At 43.1% G+C, this 21,106-nt stretch overlaps 2 protein-coding genes across 2 annotated transcripts in view; one reads left to right on the plus strand and one right to left on the minus strand.

The window, feature by feature from the left end:
- Window positions 1-3,728: 3,728 nt before the first annotated feature.
- Window positions 3,729-21,106, minus strand: part of BAG1 (BAG cochaperone 1) — a 55,736-nt gene continuing 38,358 nt past the window's right edge. Inside the window, exon 8 of the mRNA XM_049897073.1 lies at window positions 3,729-3,817. The gene's annotated coding sequence lies outside the window, so the exon portion shown is untranslated. The remainder of the gene's footprint in view (window positions 3,818-21,106) is intronic.
- LOC126083381 (ret finger protein-like 3) lies at window positions 8,015-9,068 on the plus strand. Its single transcript, XM_049897071.1, has one exon. The coding sequence runs from the start codon at window positions 8,193-8,195 to the stop codon at window positions 9,036-9,038; it is 846 nt and encodes a 281-aa protein (XP_049753028.1). The 5' UTR covers window positions 8,015-8,192; the 3' UTR covers window positions 9,039-9,068.

Genomic DNA, 21,106 nt, shown 5'->3' on the forward strand with positions numbered 1-21,106 from the left:
ATCTTTCTCCCACAGAGCAGCTTGTGAGTTAGAACCACCAACCTTTTGGTTAGCAGCTAAGCACTTGAACCACTGCTCCACCAGGGGTCCTTATGCAAGACAAATTAAGCCACTTATCTTGGGGTTTTGTGCGTGTGTGTTCCAGCTGAATTTAATCTTAGCCAGTACAGATTTCAAGGGCACTGGTTCTTAGCATTTTGGCAGGAATCCAATGAAAGCTCTGGAACATTCTCCCTAGAAAAATGCACGTAAGTACAAAACTTTGTGTAACAAATTCAGGATTGCGTGTTTTTCTTCCTGAAGACCACCCAGGGACTTATGGATCTCTGGTTGTGAACACCTCAAGTAGGATTTTCAAGATAATCAACAGGCTTACAGGAAAAGTAAGAGCTGAGAAGTGCCTCCTGGCTTTTGCCCCAGATTGTTGGTGACCTTGACAGGAGCTCTTTCAGTGGGGTGGGGTAGACTGGATATAGAAGCTAGACTGTAGTGCACTGGGAGAATGGGAATCGAGAAAGTTGAAACAGCAAATATTGTCCATCATTTTGAGCAGTGTGGCCCAGAAGAAGATTGTAGTAGCCAGGAACCAGAAGGGGATGCTGGCTCCAGGAAGAATTTTCTGGCTTTCCCCTGTTTCTGGGGAAACAGAGCAGCCAGAGTGAGGGTGATCCAAGATCTCCAACACTATTTAGTGTTACAGCCTTCTGATGGCTTTGGTCTTCACTGCCTTAGAAACGCTGGTGCTGTTTTAGAAAGGAGAGTGGGAGCCAAGGAATGGAGGCTGGAGGATGATTTTGGCTTAGCCAGTATAGCTGCTGCTAAGTCCTTCCCCTTCAGATGCTTCATGTTGGGGTACCTGCTGGCATCCTTCAGTGAGAAGGCTGCCCCCACTGCCCACCTCCAGCCAGTGTTGCTGCTGTAGTTGAATCCCAGATCTGAAAATCAATGCACCTAATAGCCTCAGCTCATCTGTAAAGCTAGTGTCAACGCAGAGTCCGTTCTCTGGAGAGGAGAGGGATCCCATCAAGTGTCCTGGTTTCTCTTCTAACCTGGAAGCTCCTTCATCCTTTTATGTCCTCAGCCCTTAGACTGGCTTTCCTGATGTGCATTTGTGATTCCCTCCACCTGCACCCCCTCAACCGTGCTCCATGATTCCAGGCTTATTTGTTTCTTGTCACACTGAGCCCTGTTGGCAGACCCTCCCTTCTGTTTCACATCTCTGCTATCATTCCCTGAACAAATTAGTCACTTATGTCCTCCTTTCGTTCTTTACCACCACCCTTTCCAGTGAGAAAACCACCCTCCCAATCAAAGATTTATTGTGCAGGGAACCCTTTCCAGCTCCCCATGCTGGTGAAACTAACCAAAGGTTAGTCACATGTGGAAAACTGGAGAAGGAAGTGGCTCAGATTTACACCAGAGCTCCAGGGAGCAGAAGCAGCCACGCGAGCCTATCACAGAAAACCATCCCCAATGCCAGGTCCTTTGCGGTGACACAGAGTGTCCACTTGTTTCTATTTGGGAAGGAAGCAAGGGTCCTCACTAGGGCCTGGAACTTGCCAGTTTGTCAATTAGTGGACCAAATTGACAGGTTTTAGTGGCTCCTCAAAGGCCTCAAGCATCTAGGGAGAAAACAAGAGTCCCAGGCTAGAGTCTGAGCAGGGCTCGCTCCCATCCCTGCAGCTCCCACTTCCCGGGATGCATTTTTACTGCTCTGGAATTCAGCAGCCTCCAGAAAGGGGACTGGATTTACATAGCGGAAAGTATCCAACAAAATTTGTAAATGTCTCCCCAGTGCCCCTTCCCGCCCTACATTCCTATGTCTTATCAAAACCCAGATCCCACTGTTCAACATCAAAGCTTCTCAGACTCAGAAGACCTTTAAGGTAGATAAGAGCTGACCCAAACCGATTCAAATGCCAGTGGGCCTGGCTCCCTAGGGTGGCCTCTTCCTCTTCCCTGGCTCACATTTCTTGGGTGAGGCGTAAGAATTCAGCAAAAGGAGCGAGCTTCCCCCTGGAATTTTAGCAAGGTGCCTGGAAAGAAATACTGGCGCTAGCCTCAGAAAAACTTGAGTTTCCATCCTATCCTTGCCATTGACCTGCTGTGTGACTTTGAGTACATCCCTTAACTTCTCTGAGCTTTCACTTACTTTCTGAACTTTAAAACAAGGATTATAACTCTTCTTACATAAGGCTGTAAGAATTAATTAAAATAATATTGTTTTAGTTATCTAGTGCTGCCATAACAGAAATACCACAAGTGGATGGCTTTAACAAAGAGAAATTTATTTCCTCACGGTAAAGTAGGCTAAAAGTCCAAACTCAAGGCATCAGCTCCAGGGGAAGGCTCTCTCTCTGTCAGCTCTGGAAGAAGGTCCTTGTCCTCAATCTTCCCATGGTCAAGGAGTTTCTCAGGCGCAGGGACCCCAGGTCCAAAGGACGTGCTCTGCTCCTGGTGCTGCTTTCTTGGTGGTATGAGGTCTCCAACTCTCTGCTTGCTTCCCTTTCCTTTTATCTCTTGGGATAAAAGGTGGTGCAGGCCACAACCCAGGGAAACTCCCTTGACCTTGGATCAGGGAGGTGACCTGGGTAATGGGGTGGTGTTACAATCCCACCTAATCCTTTTAACATAAAATTACAATCACAAAATGGAGGACAATCACAGACTACTGGGAATCATGGCCTAACCAAGATGATACACACATTTTTGGGGGAACATAATTCAACCCATGACAAATATATACACAGTTTCTCGCATTTATTAGGTTACAAACTTGCTTTAAGATAAAAACCAAAATCTGTTGCCCTTGAGTCGACGCCGACTCATAGTGACCCTATAGGGCAGAGTAGAACCAGCCTATAGGGTTTCCAAGGAGTGCCTGGTGGATTTGAACTGCCAACCTTTTGGTTAGCAGCCATAGCTCTTAACCACTATGCCACCAGGGTTTCCATATAAGATATAACCCTTTAAATACCTTAAATAGCTTCTTGTTTCCCATTTTTAGAAATGCTCTCCTCTCTGCTCTCAGCTTAGCTTTCTCCTCTCTCATTTTCTTCTCTGCACTTGGGCAGGTCTCCCAGGTTCCTTCTACTCAAAGCATGGTCCAGGGTAAACAACATCACCGGCGGCTTGTTAGAAATGCAGAATCTCAGGCCCCACCCCAGACCTTCTGAAGCTTACTCTACATTTTAACAAGATCCCCAAGTTTTTCTCTATGCTTTTTAAATTTTGAGAAGAACTTGCCCTAGGCTACCCCTCCAGTCTTGTCTTTGATATATAACATCAAATAGCACTGAGTTTCAATAATTCACATCACTAGCAGATTTTTTTCCCGCAAATTACACGCTACCTTGAATGAAAACCTAATTTGTACTGTAATGAAAACCTAATTTGTACTGTAAACTTTCACCTAAAACACAATAAAAATTTTAAAAATCAGATGAAATCTTATGTCAAGAATTTTTTTTTTCCATCAGTTCATGTTAGGAATCATTCCCCTGAAATAGATTATAAGAAAAATGTATTAATTTTAATGTTAAAACAAACTATTCAGTAGTATTACATCAGCGGAATTGTAAAAACGTATAGCCTCAATTGCACATCAGTATCAACATGAAGTCGGTGGATATAGTTGTTAGATGAAATTCCGTTTCACATGTTTATGATTGTTGCTGTTGTTAGCTGCTGTCATCTCTGACTCATGGCAACCCCATGTACAACAAAATGAAATGTCGCCCATTCCTGCATCATGTTGGTGACCGTTGGTATGTTTGAGTCCACTGTTGGATCCAACCAACCTGGGATTTTTAGAATCCTGAAGAAAGGAAAAAAAGATTGTCTTAGTCATCTAGTACTGCTATAACAGAAATACCACAAGTGAATGGCTTTAACAAAGAGGAGTTTATTCTCTCACAGGTCAGTAGGCTAGAAGTCCGAATTTAGGATGCCAGCTCCAGGGGAAGCCTTTCTCTCTCTGTCTGCTCTGGAGGAAGGTCCTCGTGATGCATCAGTCTCCCCTTGGTCTGGGAGTATCTCAGCACAGGAACCTCAGGTCTAAAGGACACCCTCTGCTCCTGGCACTGCTTTCTTGGTGGTATGAGGTCCCCATGTCTCTCTGCTCGCTTCTCTCTTTTGTATCTCAAAAGAGATTGGCTTAAGAAACTCTCTAATCTTATAGACCTCATCAATATAACTGCCACTAAAGCACCTAATTACATCATAGTGATAGAATTTACAACACGTAGGGAAATCACATCGGAAGATAAAATGGTAGACAATAATCCAATCATACAAGGGAATCATGACCTAGCCAAGTTGATAGATATTTTGGGGGGACACGATTTAATCCATGACAAAGATTATAAAGGAAAAGATCAGGAGTGATGCAAAGAGAAGAAATTACAATTTTTTTTTTTTCCTGGTAGCAAGCTCTAGTTGAGAGCATCACCTACTTGAGGAAATAGGTCATGATGTACCCTGGCCTGGGTCCTGATACTTTGTAAATGCCTAATATGGATGAAGACATGAATGGCTCATTTTTCACACTTGTAAAGTTATTCCTATGAAGTATCAACATTTTTCTGGAAGAAAGATGAACAAATTAAACAAAGGCTACCTAAAGCTTCATTTGCTGATGTGGCACAACTCAAAATGAAAAGAAACACCTGTAATAATAATTGGATCATGGAATGCACAAAGTATGAATCTAGGAAAATTGGAAGTTGTCAGAAATGAAACGGAACGCATAAACATCGATTTCCTCGGCATTAACTAAAAAACCCACTGCCGTCAAGTCGATTCCAACTCATAGCAACCCTATAGGTCAGAGAAGAACTGCCCGGTAGGGTTTCCAAGGAGCAGCTGGTGGATTCAAACTGCCAACTTTTTGATTAGCAGCCCAATGCTTAACCACTGCACCACCGGGGCTCAAATGGACAGGTACTGACCATTTTGAATCAGACAATCATATGGTCTACTATGCCGGGAATGAAAAAGAGGAATGACATCGTGTTCATTGTCAAAAAGAACATTTCAAAATTTATCCTGAAGTACAATGCTGTCAGTGATAGGATAATATCCATATGCCTACAAAGAAGGCCAGTTAATATGACTATTATTCAAATCTACGCACCAACCGCTAATGCCAAAGATGGGAAATTGAAGATTTTTATCAACTTCTGCAGTCTGAAATTGACCAAATATGCAATCAAGACACACTGATAATTACTGGTGATTGGAATGCACTGGAATGCGAAAGCTGGAAACAAAGTAGAAGGTTTGGTAGTTGGAAAATACAGCCTTGGTGATAGAAATGATGCTGGAGATCGCATGACAGAATTTTGCAAGACCAATGACTTCTTCATTGCAAATATCTTTTCTCAATAACATAAATGGTGAGTATACACATGGATCTCACTGGATGGAAAACACAGGAATCAAATTGACTATATCTGCAGAAAGAGATGATAAAAAAGCTGAATATCAACAGTCAGAAGAAGGCCAGGGACCGACTTCAGGACAGACCATCAATTGTTCATACGCAAGTTCAAGTTGAAGCTGAAGAAAATTAAAACAAGTCCACAAGGCAGTGGGATGCAGACCCCAAATTCTCATAAAAAGACCAGACTTAATGGTCAGACTGGGACTAGAAGGACCCCGAAGGCCATGGTCCCCAGACCTTCTGTTAGCCCAAGACAGGACCATTCCCCAAAGCCAACTCTTCAGACAAGGATTGGACTGGAATACAGGATGGAAAATGATACTGGTGAAGAATGAGCTTCTTGGATCAAGTAGACACATGAGACTATGTTGGCATCTCCTGTATGGAGGGGAGATGAGAGGGCAGAAGGGGCCAGAAGCTGCCTGAACAGACACAAGGAGAGAAAGTGGAGGGAAGGAGTGTGTTGCCTCACTAGGGGGAGAGCAATTAGGAGTGCATAGCAAGGTATATATAAATTTTTGTATGAGAGACTGACTTCGTTTGTAAACTTTCACTTAAAGCACAAAAAAAATTAATTAAAAAAAAAAAAAGAGCTTGGCTGCTAACCAAAAGGTCAGGAAAAAAAAAAACAAAAACAAGTCCACAAGAGCCAAAATACCACCTTGAGTATATCTCACATGGATTTAGAGACAATCTCAAGAATAGATTGATGCATTCAACACTAATGACCAAAGACCAGACAAATTATGAAATGATGAAGTAGAGAGAATATATTTTCCAGTGTTTTAGTATCGCTGTATAAGCTGTGATTAATCTCTAGTCTTTGAAACATAATTACTTGCTCTGGAATCTGTCTCACAATCGTTCCTTTGAAGAAAAATAAGGTAATCAATTTTTTGTTGTTGATTAAACTATGTTCCTCTCCCAGGGGGCAAAATACACAGGACTGAGGTAGCTGAACAAAACTCAAATCCATCTTGCAACCAAAGCAAGGATCACATGAAGAGATTTGCAGGACTTCAATAATAGATCACTTTATCATTATGTCTACCTCAGAGAAGAATCAACATTCCTGGAAATCTCTAAACGCTGACCTTCCCCCTATAAAACCCCCCAGTTAGCCCTTTAGAGTTAGACAGAATTTGGTAGGAACTCAACCCCTCTGTCTCTTGGGTACCAGTATTCAAAAAAGCCCTCTTGCTGCCGAATCTGCGATTTGTGGTAACAAGGACATCATACTTGAAGAAAGCAAGAGGTCATTAAAAAGACAGGAAAGAAAGAAAAGACCAAAATGGATGTCAGAAGAGTCTCTGAAACTTGTTCTTGAACGTCAAGCAGCCAAAGTGAATGGAAGAAATGATGAAGTAAAAGAGCTGAATGGATGTCAAAGGGCAGTTTGAGAAGACAAAGTAAAATATTATAATGAAATGTTTAAAGACCTGGAGTTAGAAAACCAAAAGGGAAGAACATGCTCGGCATTTCCAAGCTGAAAGAGCTGAAGAAAAAACTCAAGCATCAAGCTGCAATTTTAAAGGATTCCGTGGGCAAAATATTGAATGACACAGGAAGCATTAAAAGCAAACGGAAGGAATACACAGAGTCACTGTACCAAAAAGAATTGGTCAACATTCAACCATTTCAGGAGGTAGCATATGATCAAGAACCAACGGTATTGAAGGAAGAAGTCCAAGCTGCACTGAAGGCATTGGTGAAAAACAAGGCTCCAGGAATTGACATATTTCAATTGAGATGTTTCAACAAACAGATGCAGCACCACAGGTGTTCTCTCGTCTGTGCCAAGAAATTTGTAAGACAGGTACCAGACCAACAGACTGGAAGACATCCATATTTGTGCCCACTCCAAATAAAGGTGATCCAATCGATTGTGGAAATTACCAAACAGTATCATTAATACCACACACAGGTAAAATTTTGCTGAAGATCATTCAAAAATGGTTGCAGCTGTACATCGGCAGGGAACTGCCAGAAATTCAAGCTGGATTCAGAAGATGACATGGAACAACTGATATCATTACTGATGTCAGATAGATCTTGGCTGAAAGCAGAGAATACCAGAAAGATGTGTACCTGTGTTTTATTGACTATGCAAAGGCATTCGACTATGTGGATCACAACAAACTGTGGATAACATTGAAAAGGATGGGAATTCCAGAACACTTAATTGTGCTCATGAGAAATCTGTACATAGATTGAGGCAGTCTTGGAACAAAACAAGGGGATACTGTGTGGTTTAAAGTCAGGAAAGGTGCGCGTCAGGGTTGTATCCCTTCACCATACCTATGCAATCTGTATGCTGAACAAATAATCTGAAAAGCAAAATTTTAAGGTATAATATATACCAGAGGAACCACGGTACTAACAACTGATGGGAAAATATATAAAGTAAGTTTGTGAAGTTAGCTTGTTAGGTCTCATCTAATTTAAAAGGATAGCAATGTAATCTTACATTCATATTAAAAAAAAAAAACTCTCAGGATTAAAGATTTCACTTAGTTTAATATAAACCGTTACTATTTTTTTTTTATATATATATCATCAGTAACACTATCATAGGCTGCGATAATTAAATCAGCATCTAACTGGATTAAAGAGGTGTGGCAGGATGTGAACAAGGGAACGCTAACCTCCTCCATAAAAGGCCCTTTTGCATCTACTTCCCACAAGAGCTGAGCTACTGGTTGGTGGAAGCAGCTGGAGCCAGAGGAAAATCCAGGGCACGAGAGTGAACATGGCTAAACACTTCGAAGAGGCAAGCAGATGTCCCATGTGCCCAGCCTATAATGAGAACCCCATGTACCTGAAATGTGGATACCTCTGCTGCCTCCAGTGCATCAACTCCCTGCAAAAGGAGCCCCATGGCGAGGGTGTGCTGTGCCCTGTCTGCCCTGTGGTCTCTCAGAAGGACGACATCAGGTCCAGTTTTCAGCTAGGAAAGCTGATCTCCAAGATCATGGAACTGGAGCCCCAAATGAAAAAGATTCTGAAGATGAACCCAAGGATGCTCAGGTTCCAAGTGGACATGATCTTGGATGTGGACACAGCTAACAACCTCCTCACCATTTCTGCTGACCTGAGGACAGTCCGCTGTGGGCGTTTCAAGCATCAGCTGACAGAGCACGTGGAGAGATTCGACTACGCCTTGTGTGTCCTGGGCTCCACTCGGTTCACTTCCGGCCGCCATTACTGGGAGGTGGACGTGGGAACAAGCCAAGATTGGGATCTGGGCGTTTGCAGAGAATCCGCTCGTCGAAAAGGAAAGATTCAGCTGTCTACAGAACGTGGATTCTGGACGGTGGGTTTGAGAAAAGGAGGCTACTTCTTTGCCAGCATCACGCCTGCCTTGGAGCTCTGCGTGGACCCCAACTTAGGCCGCGTGGGCATTTTCCTCGATATGGACATGGGAAGCTTGTCCTTCTTCAACATGAGTGATGGATCCCATGTCTTCACATTCACCGAGATTTCAGCTTCACAGACTCTACGCCCATTTTTTGGTCCTTCAATTTCAAGTAATGGTCATCAGGGCTCCCTGAGTATCTGTCCTGTGATGAATTTTTATTACTTTAAATTCAACTAGTATGTTAAGGAGGCTGTGAATAAATAAACATTGGGGCGTATGGAAAAATAAAATTGCATGCTAATACTAAAAGTTTCTTGAGTAACAACAAATCATAATATTAGTAAAAATAATTATAACACAATCTTATATGTGTTTAATGCTTTGGTATTTATAACACCCTTTCTTGCCTACACAATCTCATCTGATTCTAGAATACGGGATAGTTAGAGAATATTTTCATGAGTGAGTGAATTAATGAATGAATGAATGACTTGGAGGCTATTTGGTGGAGGGAAACAACTATGAGAGGGCTTTGGGGAAGGAATTTCGTTCAGCTGCTAGTAAGATCCAAAAGACCAGTAACTGTTATGAGTTGAATTATGTCCCTCAAAAATATGTTTTAAATCCTAACCTCTATGCCTGTGGTTGTAATCCTATTTGAGAATGGATTGTCTTTGTTACCTTAATGAGGCAGGATTAGCATAGGGTGTATTTCAAGTCAATCTCTTTTTGAGATATAAAAGAGATTAAACAAGCAAACAGAAGGGGAGGGATGCCAAACCACATGAAGACTCCCCAGAAGCAGAAGCTCAGAGACAAGGACCTTCCTCCAGAGCTGGCAGAGAGAAAGAAAGCCTTTCCCTGGAGTCAGCAACCTGAATTCCAACTACTAGGCTCCTAAACTGTGACAAAATAAATTTCTGTTAAACCACTGTTTGTATCTCTGTTATAGCAGCACTAGATACCTAAGACAGTGACCTAAGCAAGATAGAGGCTTATTTTCCACTCACATGATAAACATAAAATGCTGACATGACCTAATACCGACAAGCTGGAGCTGCAGGAACTCTCATCCATTGCTGGTGGGAATGTAAAATGGTACAGCCACTTTGAACGACATTCTGGAAGTTTCTTACAAAGCTAAAGGTTAGGCTTAATATATGACCCAGCAGTCATACTCCTAGGTGTTTACCCAAATGAACTGAAAACTTATATCTACACCAAAAACTACCCATGAATGTTTATAGCAGCTTTATTCATAATTGTCAAAAATTGGAAGCAGCCAAGATGTCCTTCAATAGGTGAATGGATTACCAAACTGGTGCATCAATACAATGGAGTATTACTCAACTATAAAAAGAAATGAGCTATCAAGCCAGAAAAAGACAGAGAAATCTTAAATGCATATTGCTAAGTGAAAGAAGCCAGTCTGAAAGCTACATACTGTATGGTTCCAACTATATGACATTCTGGAAAAAGTAAAACTATAGAGAGAGCAAAAAGATCAGTGGTTGCCAGAGGTTGCGGCAGGGGGATAAACAGATGAAGCACAGGGCACTTCAAGGCTAGTGAAAATATTCTATGTGATAGTGTAATGACATACATGACATTATGTATTTGTGAAGACTCATAGAGCTATGCAAAAAAAGAGTGAACTCTAATGCGAAGTACAGACTTTAATTAATAATAATGTATTAATATCAGTTAATCAATTGCAACAAATGTACCACCCTAATACAAAATGGTAATAGTAGGAGAAACTGTGTGCAGGGGGGAGGGGTTGTTATGGATTGAATTGTGTCCCCTCAAAATGTGTATTAATTTGGCTAGGCCATGATTACCAGTATTGTATGATTGTCTACCATTTTGTCATCTGATGTGATTTTCCTATGTGTTGTAAATCTTATCACTATGATGTTAATGAGATGGATTAGTGGCAGTTATGTTGATAAGATCTATAAGATTAGACTGTGTCTTAAACCAATCTCTTTTGAGATATAAAAGAGAGAAGTGAGCAGAGATTGACAAGCCTTTCTTCCTAGTCCATCTTAGTCTGGAACTCTTGCTGAAACCTGTTATTGTTTTATAACTTCCTTTTATTTCCCTCTTTACATTTGTTATGGATTGAATTGTGTCCCTCAAAAATGTGTGTCAACTTGGCCAGGCCATGATTCCCAGTGTTGTGTGGTTGTCCACCATTTTGTAATCTGATGTGATTATCCTATGTACTGTAAAGCCTAACCTCTATGATGTTAATGAGGCAGGATTAGAGGCAGTTATATGAATGAGGCAGGACTCAATCTATAGGACTAGGTTGTATATTGAGTCAATCTCTTTTGAGATATAAAAAAGAGGAGAGAGACCTCATACCACCAAGAAACAGGAGCTGGGAGGGAGCACATTCTCTGGACCCGGGGTCCCTGCGCTGAGAAACTGAAGTAGAGAAAATATACTTTCTAGTGTTTTAGTATAGCTGAATAAACTGTGATTAATCTCTAGTCTTTGAAACATAATTACTTGCTCTGGAAATCTGTCTCACAATTGTTCCTTTAAAGAAAAATAATCAATTTTTTGTTGTTGATTAAACCATGTTCCTCTCCCAGGGGGCAAAACACACAGGACTGAGGTAGCTGAACAAAACTCAAATCCATCTTGTGACTGAAACTAGGATGGCGTGAAGAGACTTGCAAGACTTCAATAATAGATCACTTTATCATTATGTCCACCTCAGAGAAGAATCAACATTCCTGGAAATCTCTAAACCCTGACCTCCTCCCTATAAAACCCTCCAGTTAGCCCTTTAGACTTAGACAGAATTTGGGAGGAACTTATCCCCTCTGTCTCTTGAATACCGGTATTCAAATAAAGCCTTCTTACTGCTTACTTCCTCCTGTCTCAGTATTGGCTTTGTGGAAGGTGGCTTGAATCCACGATTTGCAGTAACAAAACTCCTACATCAGGGAAGATTGATGACAAGGACCTTCCTCCAGAGCCTACAGAGAGAGAGAGAGAGAAAGCTTTCCCCTGGAGCTGGAGCCCTGAATTTGGACTTCTAGTCTCCTAGACTGTGAGAGAATAAATTTCTCTTTGTTAAAGCCATCGTTTGTGGTATTTCTGTTATAGCAGCACTAGATAACTAAGAATATTAACCGGGGCATTTTATGATTTAATTACGTGAAACTAGACTGTAGATTGGTTACATTATCTATGAATGCTAAAGGTGAGTTGCAAAATACTTATTTTAAGAAAGGGTCATTGAGCCAGATAGGGTTGAGAAAAAGCGTAGGTGACTCACAGTATAGGGCAATAAATACTACCTATTTATTATTATTATTATTATTATTATTATTATTATTATTATTATTACAGTTATTATCACCTTTCATCACCCCCAGTCACAATGAGGTTGAGGGCCATGGAGATTGGTCCTGCTGTGAGTCATTGGTGTGCTCCTGGAGGAGAGGGCTCTCGGCCTGAAGCCAGTTCCCCAGGGCGAGGTGGCAGAGAGTGACGCAAGCCTGGTTTCCAAGAAACCCCCACCCTGCTACCACTTCTCCTGCCCGCTTCTCTGGAGCAGGAAGTCCCCTGAGGAAGTGCCTCTTTCCCTTGAGCCCTGGAAGCCCCCATGAGCTACCTACTAAGTGTGCTGGCCATGCAGCTCCCACTAACCACACCAGCCTGGGTTCTGCCCCCAGCCGGGGAGGCCCAGCCAGCCAGGCACCAAAGCTGCTAAGCCAACAGTCCAGGCAGAGCTGACATCAGCGGGTCCTCCGCAGCCCGGGCGGGGGAGGGGTGCGGCTGGCCTGGGAGCCAGCTGGTCTCACCCCCAGGGGAAGTGAGGAGGAGAGGGAGAGGGGAGGAGACGGACAGGCCTGGACCTGGAAAGGCGCCTGCCTGTGGAGCTGTGACTCCACCAGGCCGTAGTCACCTGGGGAACACTGCTGGGAGGAGGAATGGGACACAGTGTTGCTACCCTGCTTGGAACCTTTCAGTGGCATTGAAGACCTCTGCTTACACCTCCATCCTCATCTCCTGCCATTCCCTGTGATGCATGGGACCTTCCCACGGAACTACTTATAGTGCCCTCCAAAGGCCATGCCTATGTGCTTCCGGGCTTACAATTCTTTGCCTGAATTGCCTTTCTCCGGCTCATCTAGCTAGAGGCATCCTTAAAAATGTCACCTCTTCCCCTCCGGCCTTCTCGTCCTTGCCCCTGGGCTGATGCGCTCATTTGGTCTCCTATACAGGGTTGAACTAGGTGTGTTATTGTTTGTTTATAGGGTCCTGATGAGTTGGAATCCTCTCAATGGCAGTGGGTTTTAATCTTTGGCTGGGGTGTGGACCTTGGGAATGTCTTCAGTGCTGAGTTGAAGGGGTGTCTGGGGGGCTATGCTTTCGGGGGTTTCTCCAATTTCTGTCAGACCAGTAAGTCTGGTCTTTTTTTGTGAGTTTGAGTTTTGTTCTACGTTTTTCTCCAGCTCTGCCTGGGACCCTGAAATGCAAATGTTTTGCTGTATTTATTTCACCACAATAAAAATAAAATACTCCTTCATGGGGAAAAAACATATGTATGTCACCTTCTCCTGGTAGTAGTTCCCAAATCAGACAGAATTACTCAGTCTGGCCTTTGTCTAACCACAAAACCAAACCCTTTTTGGGTAGATTCCGACACTGAAGGACCCAATGTAGGGCAGAACAGAACTGCCCCATAGGGTTTCCAAGGAGCAGCTGGTGGGCTCAAACTATTGGCCTGTTGGTTAGGAGCTGAGCTCTTAACCACTGCGCCACCAGCCTCTGTCTCAGGTGGACTGAAATGGCCATTTGTCTAGTATATCATTGCTGTTAGTTGCTGTGGAGTTGGTTCCAACTCATAGTGACCCTACAGGACAGACAGAGTGGAACTGCCCCACAGGGTTTTCCAAGGAGTGCCTGGTGATTTGAACAGCTGGCCTTTTGATTGGTAGCCGTAGCTCTTAGCCGCTACATCACCAGGGTTTCCCTGTCTAGTATAAACCCTCTGCCATCTAGTGGATTCCAACTCATAGCAACCCTATATGACACAGTAGAACTGCCCCATAGGGTTTCCAAGGAACACCTGGTGGATTCAAACTACCGACCTTTCGGTTAGCAGCCATAGCTCTTACTCACTACACCACCAGGGTTTCCTATCTGTCTAGTATAGTGGTTTTTAAACTTTACTGTGCATCCCATTCACCCAGAAGGCTTGTTAAAACACTGATTGCTGGGATTCGTCCCCAGAGTTTTTCATTCGGTAGGTCTGGGGTGGGGCCAAGAATCTGCATTTCTACAAGTTCCCAGGTGTTGTTGATGCTGCTGGTCCAAGAATCACACTTCGAGAATCACTGGTTTAATACAAGAAATTATCATCCCTGGGTATTGTTGTTAGTCACCATGGAGTTGATTCCAACTCATGGCGAACCCATGTGTGCAGAGCATAACTGCTCCATAGGGTTTTCAAGGCTTTTGGAAGCAGATCAACAGGACTGTCTTCTGAGGCCTCTGCCTTTGAGTGGACTCAGACCTTCAACGTTTGGGCTAGCAGCAGAGCACATTAACCAACCCTTTGACTACCCACGAGCTCCAAACTTGGACCAGGTGTTGTGTTCTCAGTGTCAGTCTTAGAAGGTATCTTGGTCACCTAGTGCTGCTATAACAGAAATACCACAAGTGAATGGCTTTAACAAAGAGAAACTTATTCTCTCACAGACCAGCAGGCTAGAAGTCCGAATTCAGGGCGCCGGCTCCAGGGGAAGGCTTTCTCTCTCTGTTGGCTCTGGAGGAAGGTCCTTGAGATGCATCAGTCTTCCCTTGGTCTGGGAGCATCTCAGTGCAGGAACCTCAGGTTCAAAGGACATGCTCCACTTCTGCCACTGCTTTCTTGGTGGTATGAGGTCCCCATGTCTCTCTGCTTGCTTCTCTCTTTTATATCTCAAAAGAGATTGGCTTCAGACACTACCTAATCTTGTAGATCTCATCAATGTAACTGCCACTAATCCATCTCATTACATCATAGTGATAAGATTTACAACACATAGGGAAATCTCATCAAAAGATAAAATGGTAGACAATCATACAAGGGAATCATGACCTAGCCAAGCTGACAGCTATTTTGGGGGGACACAATTCAATCCATGACAGAAGGCATAGGGTGGGGGAAGGAAGAAGAGGACTTTTTTTTCCTACCCCAGGCCACAGAAGGCCCAGAGTTCAGTGGGTAGTGAGGAGATTCCTGCTCTGATAATTCATCATGTTGACGCAGAAAAGCACTTTAAATGGCACATTTCCTCTAAATATATGCCTCAAGTTCCTAAGAGGAGCATAATTTAGAGACTCAATCTGAATCACAATAAAGAGAATGAAAAATTTCCAGGGTCCCTGTGAGGTGTTTAAACAGGGCGAGAGAAAAGAAAAGTATATACAGACCAATCCCAGCCCCCTTAGACAGTCTCCATCTGGAGGGGAAAGCTCAGCAATGGCCTTTCAGCCTTCAGGCTCCCGTAAGTTTATTTCCAGTATCACGGATGCTCTCAGCAACCCAAGCCTAGTCCTCTGCCAAAGGAACTTGAAGTCAGAAGGAAACTTCCAAAGAATTTGGAAATGGGAGCAGAGCCTCCCTCTATCCAAAAGAAGGCAGAATGAAGAATCTGGGACCTGAAATTCCCCAGAGATTGAAATAAAATGCTTCTCAATTGTGAAGGACCTGAACAGACAATTCTCAAAAGAGGATAAGCAATGAACAAATGCGGGGATGAATATCAAACCCCAGTAGTAACTAAAGAAATGCAAATAAAACAAGATTATATATGCATGTATGCATGTGTGTGGGTGCTTTTTTTTTTTTTTTTAACTATAATACTCAGTGTGAATCAGGGTGAAATGATCTCTAGCAGGACTATAATTGGTACAACATTTCTGAAAATCACTGGGCAGGAGGTACCAAGTGTCTACAAAATATTCGTGCTCTTCCCCCCAGAAAAGAGGAGGATGGACATTTAAACCCTTTGACACCAATTTATTTCCAATTCTGTAATCTATCTTAAGGAAATCATTGGAAATATAAAAACAACCAAAACAGCAATAATAAAAAGAACATGAATCATAAGGATGTTCATCCCTGTATGAAAAACTGGAAGTAGCGTAAAATTCCAGTGGCTAGAAAATGGTTGTTAACGGGGCAGTTCTACTCTGTCCTATAGGGTCTCTATGAGTCGAAATTGACTTGACGGCAGTGGGTTTGGTTTGGGGTTTTATGTACTCCTAGTTGTTCTCCCCCTAATGAGACAGCACACTCCCCCTATCCACCCTGTATTCCCCTTGTCCATTCAGCCAGCTCCTGTCCCCCTCTGCCTTCTCATCTCCCCTCCAGACAGGAGCTGCCCACATGGTCTCACATGTCTACTTGAGCCAAGAAGCTCACTCCTCACCAGTATCATTTTCTGTCTTATAGTCCAGTCCAATCCTTGTCTGAAGTGTTGGCTTTGGGGATGGTTCCTGTCTTGGGCTAACAGAAGGTCTGGGGACCATGGCCTCTGGGGTCCTTCTAGTCTCAGTCAGACCATTAAGCCTGGTCTTTTTACAAGAATTTGAGGCCTGCATCCCACCTTTCTCCTGCTCCATCAGGGATTCTCTATTGTGTTCCCTGTCAGGGCCGTCATCTGTTGTAGCCGGGCACCATCTAGTTCTTCTGGTCTCATATAGAATACTATTTCTTCATGCCCAGTTATGTGTTCTTCAGGATTCTTCCCTGGGGACTGTGCTGACACTAGTGTTGTTTAAGGTGCAGGCTAGCTACTGGCAGATCCTTCAAGAGAGGATCTTGGTAGAGCCTCTGAAGTCCAAAGCCTGCTCCTCAGCTTCTTAGGCTCAGAGACTGGTTTTTCTTAGTGCACCCAGATGAGAGCAGACTCTCTGTGGCAGATTTACTCTAATACCACCCAAGGCTGATGTAGCCATCAAAGGCTAAATTATTAGTTCACAGTGGGTGGCACTGCTTTCTAAACACCAGAGTGTGTGTATCCACTGCCCAAGGCTTGTCCCCCAGGTGGTATCAGGATAGATGGGAAGAAAAGTAGGTTTCTTGGTGAGCAGGGTGCTTGTAAAAGGAAATGGAGAGTCTTGAGGAGTATTTTTTGAAACCATGATGAGGCCTGATGAAATGCCCCAATGCATAGCAAAGGCAACTTCTCTGATGACTGAAGTGCTTGCGTCTCCTGACCCAGTGCTTCTTTCCCCTGGAGAGCAGAGGTACTTGGTTACCAGTTTGCGTTTCTGCACCTGCTTTTCCATGCTCACTGCTACTCTTTTTATTAGTGCATTTCCATTATTAGCACAAGGGACTGACCAATCCAGGGGTGGCACAGGCTGGACCAATCATAGTCCCTTCTTTAGACATATGGACTTGACACTGCTGGTTATCTCTCAGTCTCAAATTTAACCTTCATTGTCTGCTCTGCAAAAGTGTAGCCAGACCATTTAAATATTTTTTCCTTTGCCAGTTGACAGATGTTCAGCTTTGTCTGTAGAAGGTGCTGGAGAGACTTGCAGAGGAAGGGGATTTTCTCCTTCCTGATTCTAGTATCCTGTGCTCAGCAGGTCCCTGAAGTGTTCAGCATCTGGCTCCTGCAAAGTGGACAGCTTCACCATCCGGCTCCTGCAACGCGTGTGGTTTCTTCTGCATCAGGATCCTGAAGCCAGACAGCTCCTGCAGTGTCCGACAGCTACAGTGCACAGTGGCTGCCATCAGCCAAAGGAAAGCAGCTCAGCCCGGCATCCTCCTCAGACGGTTTTGTACAGGAGTGACTCCAGTGAGACACCTCCCTAGCACCCTTGAGGTTGAATTTCTAGGAAGTTCTTCCAGCGCAGCACCACAGCAGCTTCTCTGTCATCCAGTGAACCCAACCATGCCTTCTACAACAAGGTTTGGGATGGAGTGTGGGGACTCTTCTTTGGGCACTGTATCTCAGCCTAGGGCTAGTAGAACAGTAGAGCCGCCCTATAGGGTTTCCAAGGGGTGGCTGATGGATTCAAACTGCCAGCCTTTTGGTTAGCAGTCAAGCTCTTAACCACTGCACCACCAGGGCTCCCTAGGGGTAGCAGCTGCTCCTTCTATCTGTTATTCCTACACTCTTTAGAGTTCTTTTTACTTCTTACTGGATCACTCCTTGTTACTTCAGTCCTCTGTCATAGGTGATTTTTTTTTATTTATGTTAAACTTTCCCTAATCAAATTATAGTGTGGTTTCTCTCTCCTGATGGGACCCTGATGGATACGGGGACTAAGATGTAAGATTTAGTCCCTCTCTCTGGATAAAAAGATTAGACAGTTGTAAACTTGGAAGTGGAGCCCCTGGGTGGTGCAAACCATTCACTCAGCTGCTAGGCAAAAAGCTGGAGATTTGAGTGCACTCAGGGATGCCTCAGAAGAAAGGCCTCATGATCTACTTCTGAAAACTTAGCCACTGAACACACTACGGGGCACAGTTCTGCTCTGACACACATGGGATTGCCAGGAGTCAGAGCAGACTTGATGGCAGGCGGGGGCTAAACTTGGCAGTAATGACTGGTCACATCTTCTTCCATGTGGACTAAAAACAGAGGAAGCTGGTCTGTAGAGCAAAAGAGAACGATGAAATAGGGGCACTGAGAGAAGAGACAAGTGATGAAGTCACAGAGGACTGATGGCATTTGAGCCCATGAGTTCATTCCTGAAGTTGATTGGGGCCTTGTAAGACTCCCCAGTATCTTGATAATTTTTTTTTTTTATCAAGAGTTTTTAATAATTAATGTTCCCCTTTTCACTTGGCTTAAGCTAGCTCTAGTTTGTTTCTACAACTTGCAATCAAAAGACTTAACATAACCTGACTCTTGGAGACGCTATGCCTCCTCTCATTATCTATTAATTTCACTGGAACTTTTAGAGTTTGAGAGATAGTCCATTTTGAAACATTATTTATAAATGTGAAAATGAAAAACAATTCATAAGTCCGATAATAGATAAGTAGTGGGGATAGTACAGTAGTCTGAAAACAGTTAATGTGATTGTTTCTTTGGTCTTTTCCTTCTCATCTGGGCTGGCTATTCTACAGGTTCTGGGTGGCACAAGCAATTTGTGATCAGCTGCTGACCTAAAGATTATAGCATTTGGCGGTGCCACAGAAGAAAGGCCTGGTGACCTGCTTCTGTAAAGATTACATCTACATGGGGTCACCATGAGCCACAATTGACTCAATGGCAGCAGGTTTGGTTTTCTTTTTGGTAATTCTACTTGTGCCCCTTCAGATCCATTGTCTATCATCTTCTGTCCTATTCTGTGCACTGGAAGAAACTGTGGTGGCACGATGGTTAAGCACTGGTCTGCTAACCAAAAAGTTGGTGGTTCAAACCTATCAGTGGCTCCGAGGGAGAAAAGGCCTGGCAATCAGTTCTTGTAAAGATTACAGCCTAGGAAACCCTATGGGGCCATTCTATTCTGTCCTACAGGTTAGCGACTGTGTACTTGGAGGCTGACGCCTACAGAACACATCACCCAGACTCCCTTGCCCTCTGCTTTCCAGTTCAGTTCTGCTAATGAGAGGCACTGGAAAGAACTCAGAGGGCAGGAGGAGAAGTCAGGATATTTATTCCCTCACTCCCTCTCTACCAGGCCACAGGTAGGCAGTGGCTGCCTTCTTCCCCCTAAACTTCTGCTGGGCTGTCTCACACCCACAGCTGTTGTTATTTCTTCAGGTATAAGCGTGGTAACACCCTTCCACATCATTAGACTCTGAGTGTTTTGCCATTCCTTATTTGTTACCTTAACCTTGTTGGCACCTTTGTAAACATCCTTTCATTAAACTCTGCAATGACCAACTGTTCCTTTACGAGGGCCTGACTTTTACAACATCTTTGGGAGGAGGAAAGGGCAGGGGTTAGAATTTATTATGGAAGGAATAAAAAGAGAAAGACTGAGGTTTCCAACACGCAAAATGAGATTACCTATGTAGCAAGACAAAAACCTTAAAGGCAAGCTATTTAAATTATTAATCCAGGTCATTCTTTAGAGCTTTTAGTTAAGTTTCCTACTAACCAGTAGGTGGGGGTTGTAAAGGAGATCAGATCTGCTAGAGACAAACAACACAGTAATCAATTTCTCTGCACATCCCTATTGAAGTGTGATATAAATCTGTGACCACACAGGGATACAGGTAGCTAAATTACAGAACTATAAAATGGAATATAGTGATGATTAGAATGAATTTTAATGAGTAAGAACTTAGAATGCACTGCTAAGTGACTATGTTAAACAGCACATATATGCATAGAAAAACAACTTGAAAGAAATGCACCAAAAATGTGCAAAGAGGTTGCCTTTAGGTGGTGGGCCTGGATATGGTATTTATTTATTTTTCCTTTATACTTTTCTATATACATTTTCCAAATAGTCTATAATGAGCATGAATTAAAAAAAAAAAAAGTTTATTTTACTTTTTTGTTGTTGTTGAGAATATACACAGCAAAAACACACCCCAATTCAAGCTTCTCCATGCAGACTTCAGTGACACTGATTATATTCTTCAAGTTGTGCAACCATTCTCACCCTCCTTTTCTGAGTTGTTTCTCCTCTAGTCACATAAACTCACTGCCCCTAAGGCTCCTATCTAATTTTTTGAATTGCTGTTGTCAGTTGGATGACATATAGATAGATCTTAAAAAAGAATAATGCTCATGGCAGACATTCTTCACTAGTTAAGCTAAACTATGGTTTTAAGAAAACTTCAGGAGATATTTTTGGTATAAGGTTTAAGATTATCTCAGGGCAATAGTTTTAGGGGTTTATCCAGCCTCCATGGTTCCAGAAAGTCTAGATTCCACTTTTGATCAAGATTCTTCTATAGAATTTTTGATCAAAATGATCAGTAATGGTAGCTGGGCACCATATAGTTTTTCTAGTCTCAAGGCAAAGGAACCAGTTGTTCATGGAGGCAATTAGCCACACATTCTATTTTCTCCTCCTATTCCTGCCTCTCCTACTTCCTCTGCTGCTCCAGGCAAATGGAGACCAATCGTACCTTGGATTCATGAATTACTTTTGTAGGCAGATTTTTTTTTTTTTAAAAGAGAACACATAGACAGCATGCTCTGTTCATGTTGCCAGGAACAAACCAGATTGACCCTGGCAAATCCCAGCAAAGGAACCTGCCTCCAGGTATGCTTAGACCTGGTTAGTATCAGGAAGTTCAGCAAACAACTTTCCAAGTTAACTCTTTCTGCAGAAAAGAGTAGGAGGGCGGTGAGGACCCTTCTGAT

This window comes from Elephas maximus, chromosome 9, assembly GCF_024166365.1.
Source record: "Elephas maximus indicus isolate mEleMax1 chromosome 9, mEleMax1 primary haplotype, whole genome shotgun sequence".
NCBI classification, from domain to species: Eukaryota; Metazoa; Chordata; class Mammalia; order Proboscidea; family Elephantidae; genus Elephas; species Elephas maximus.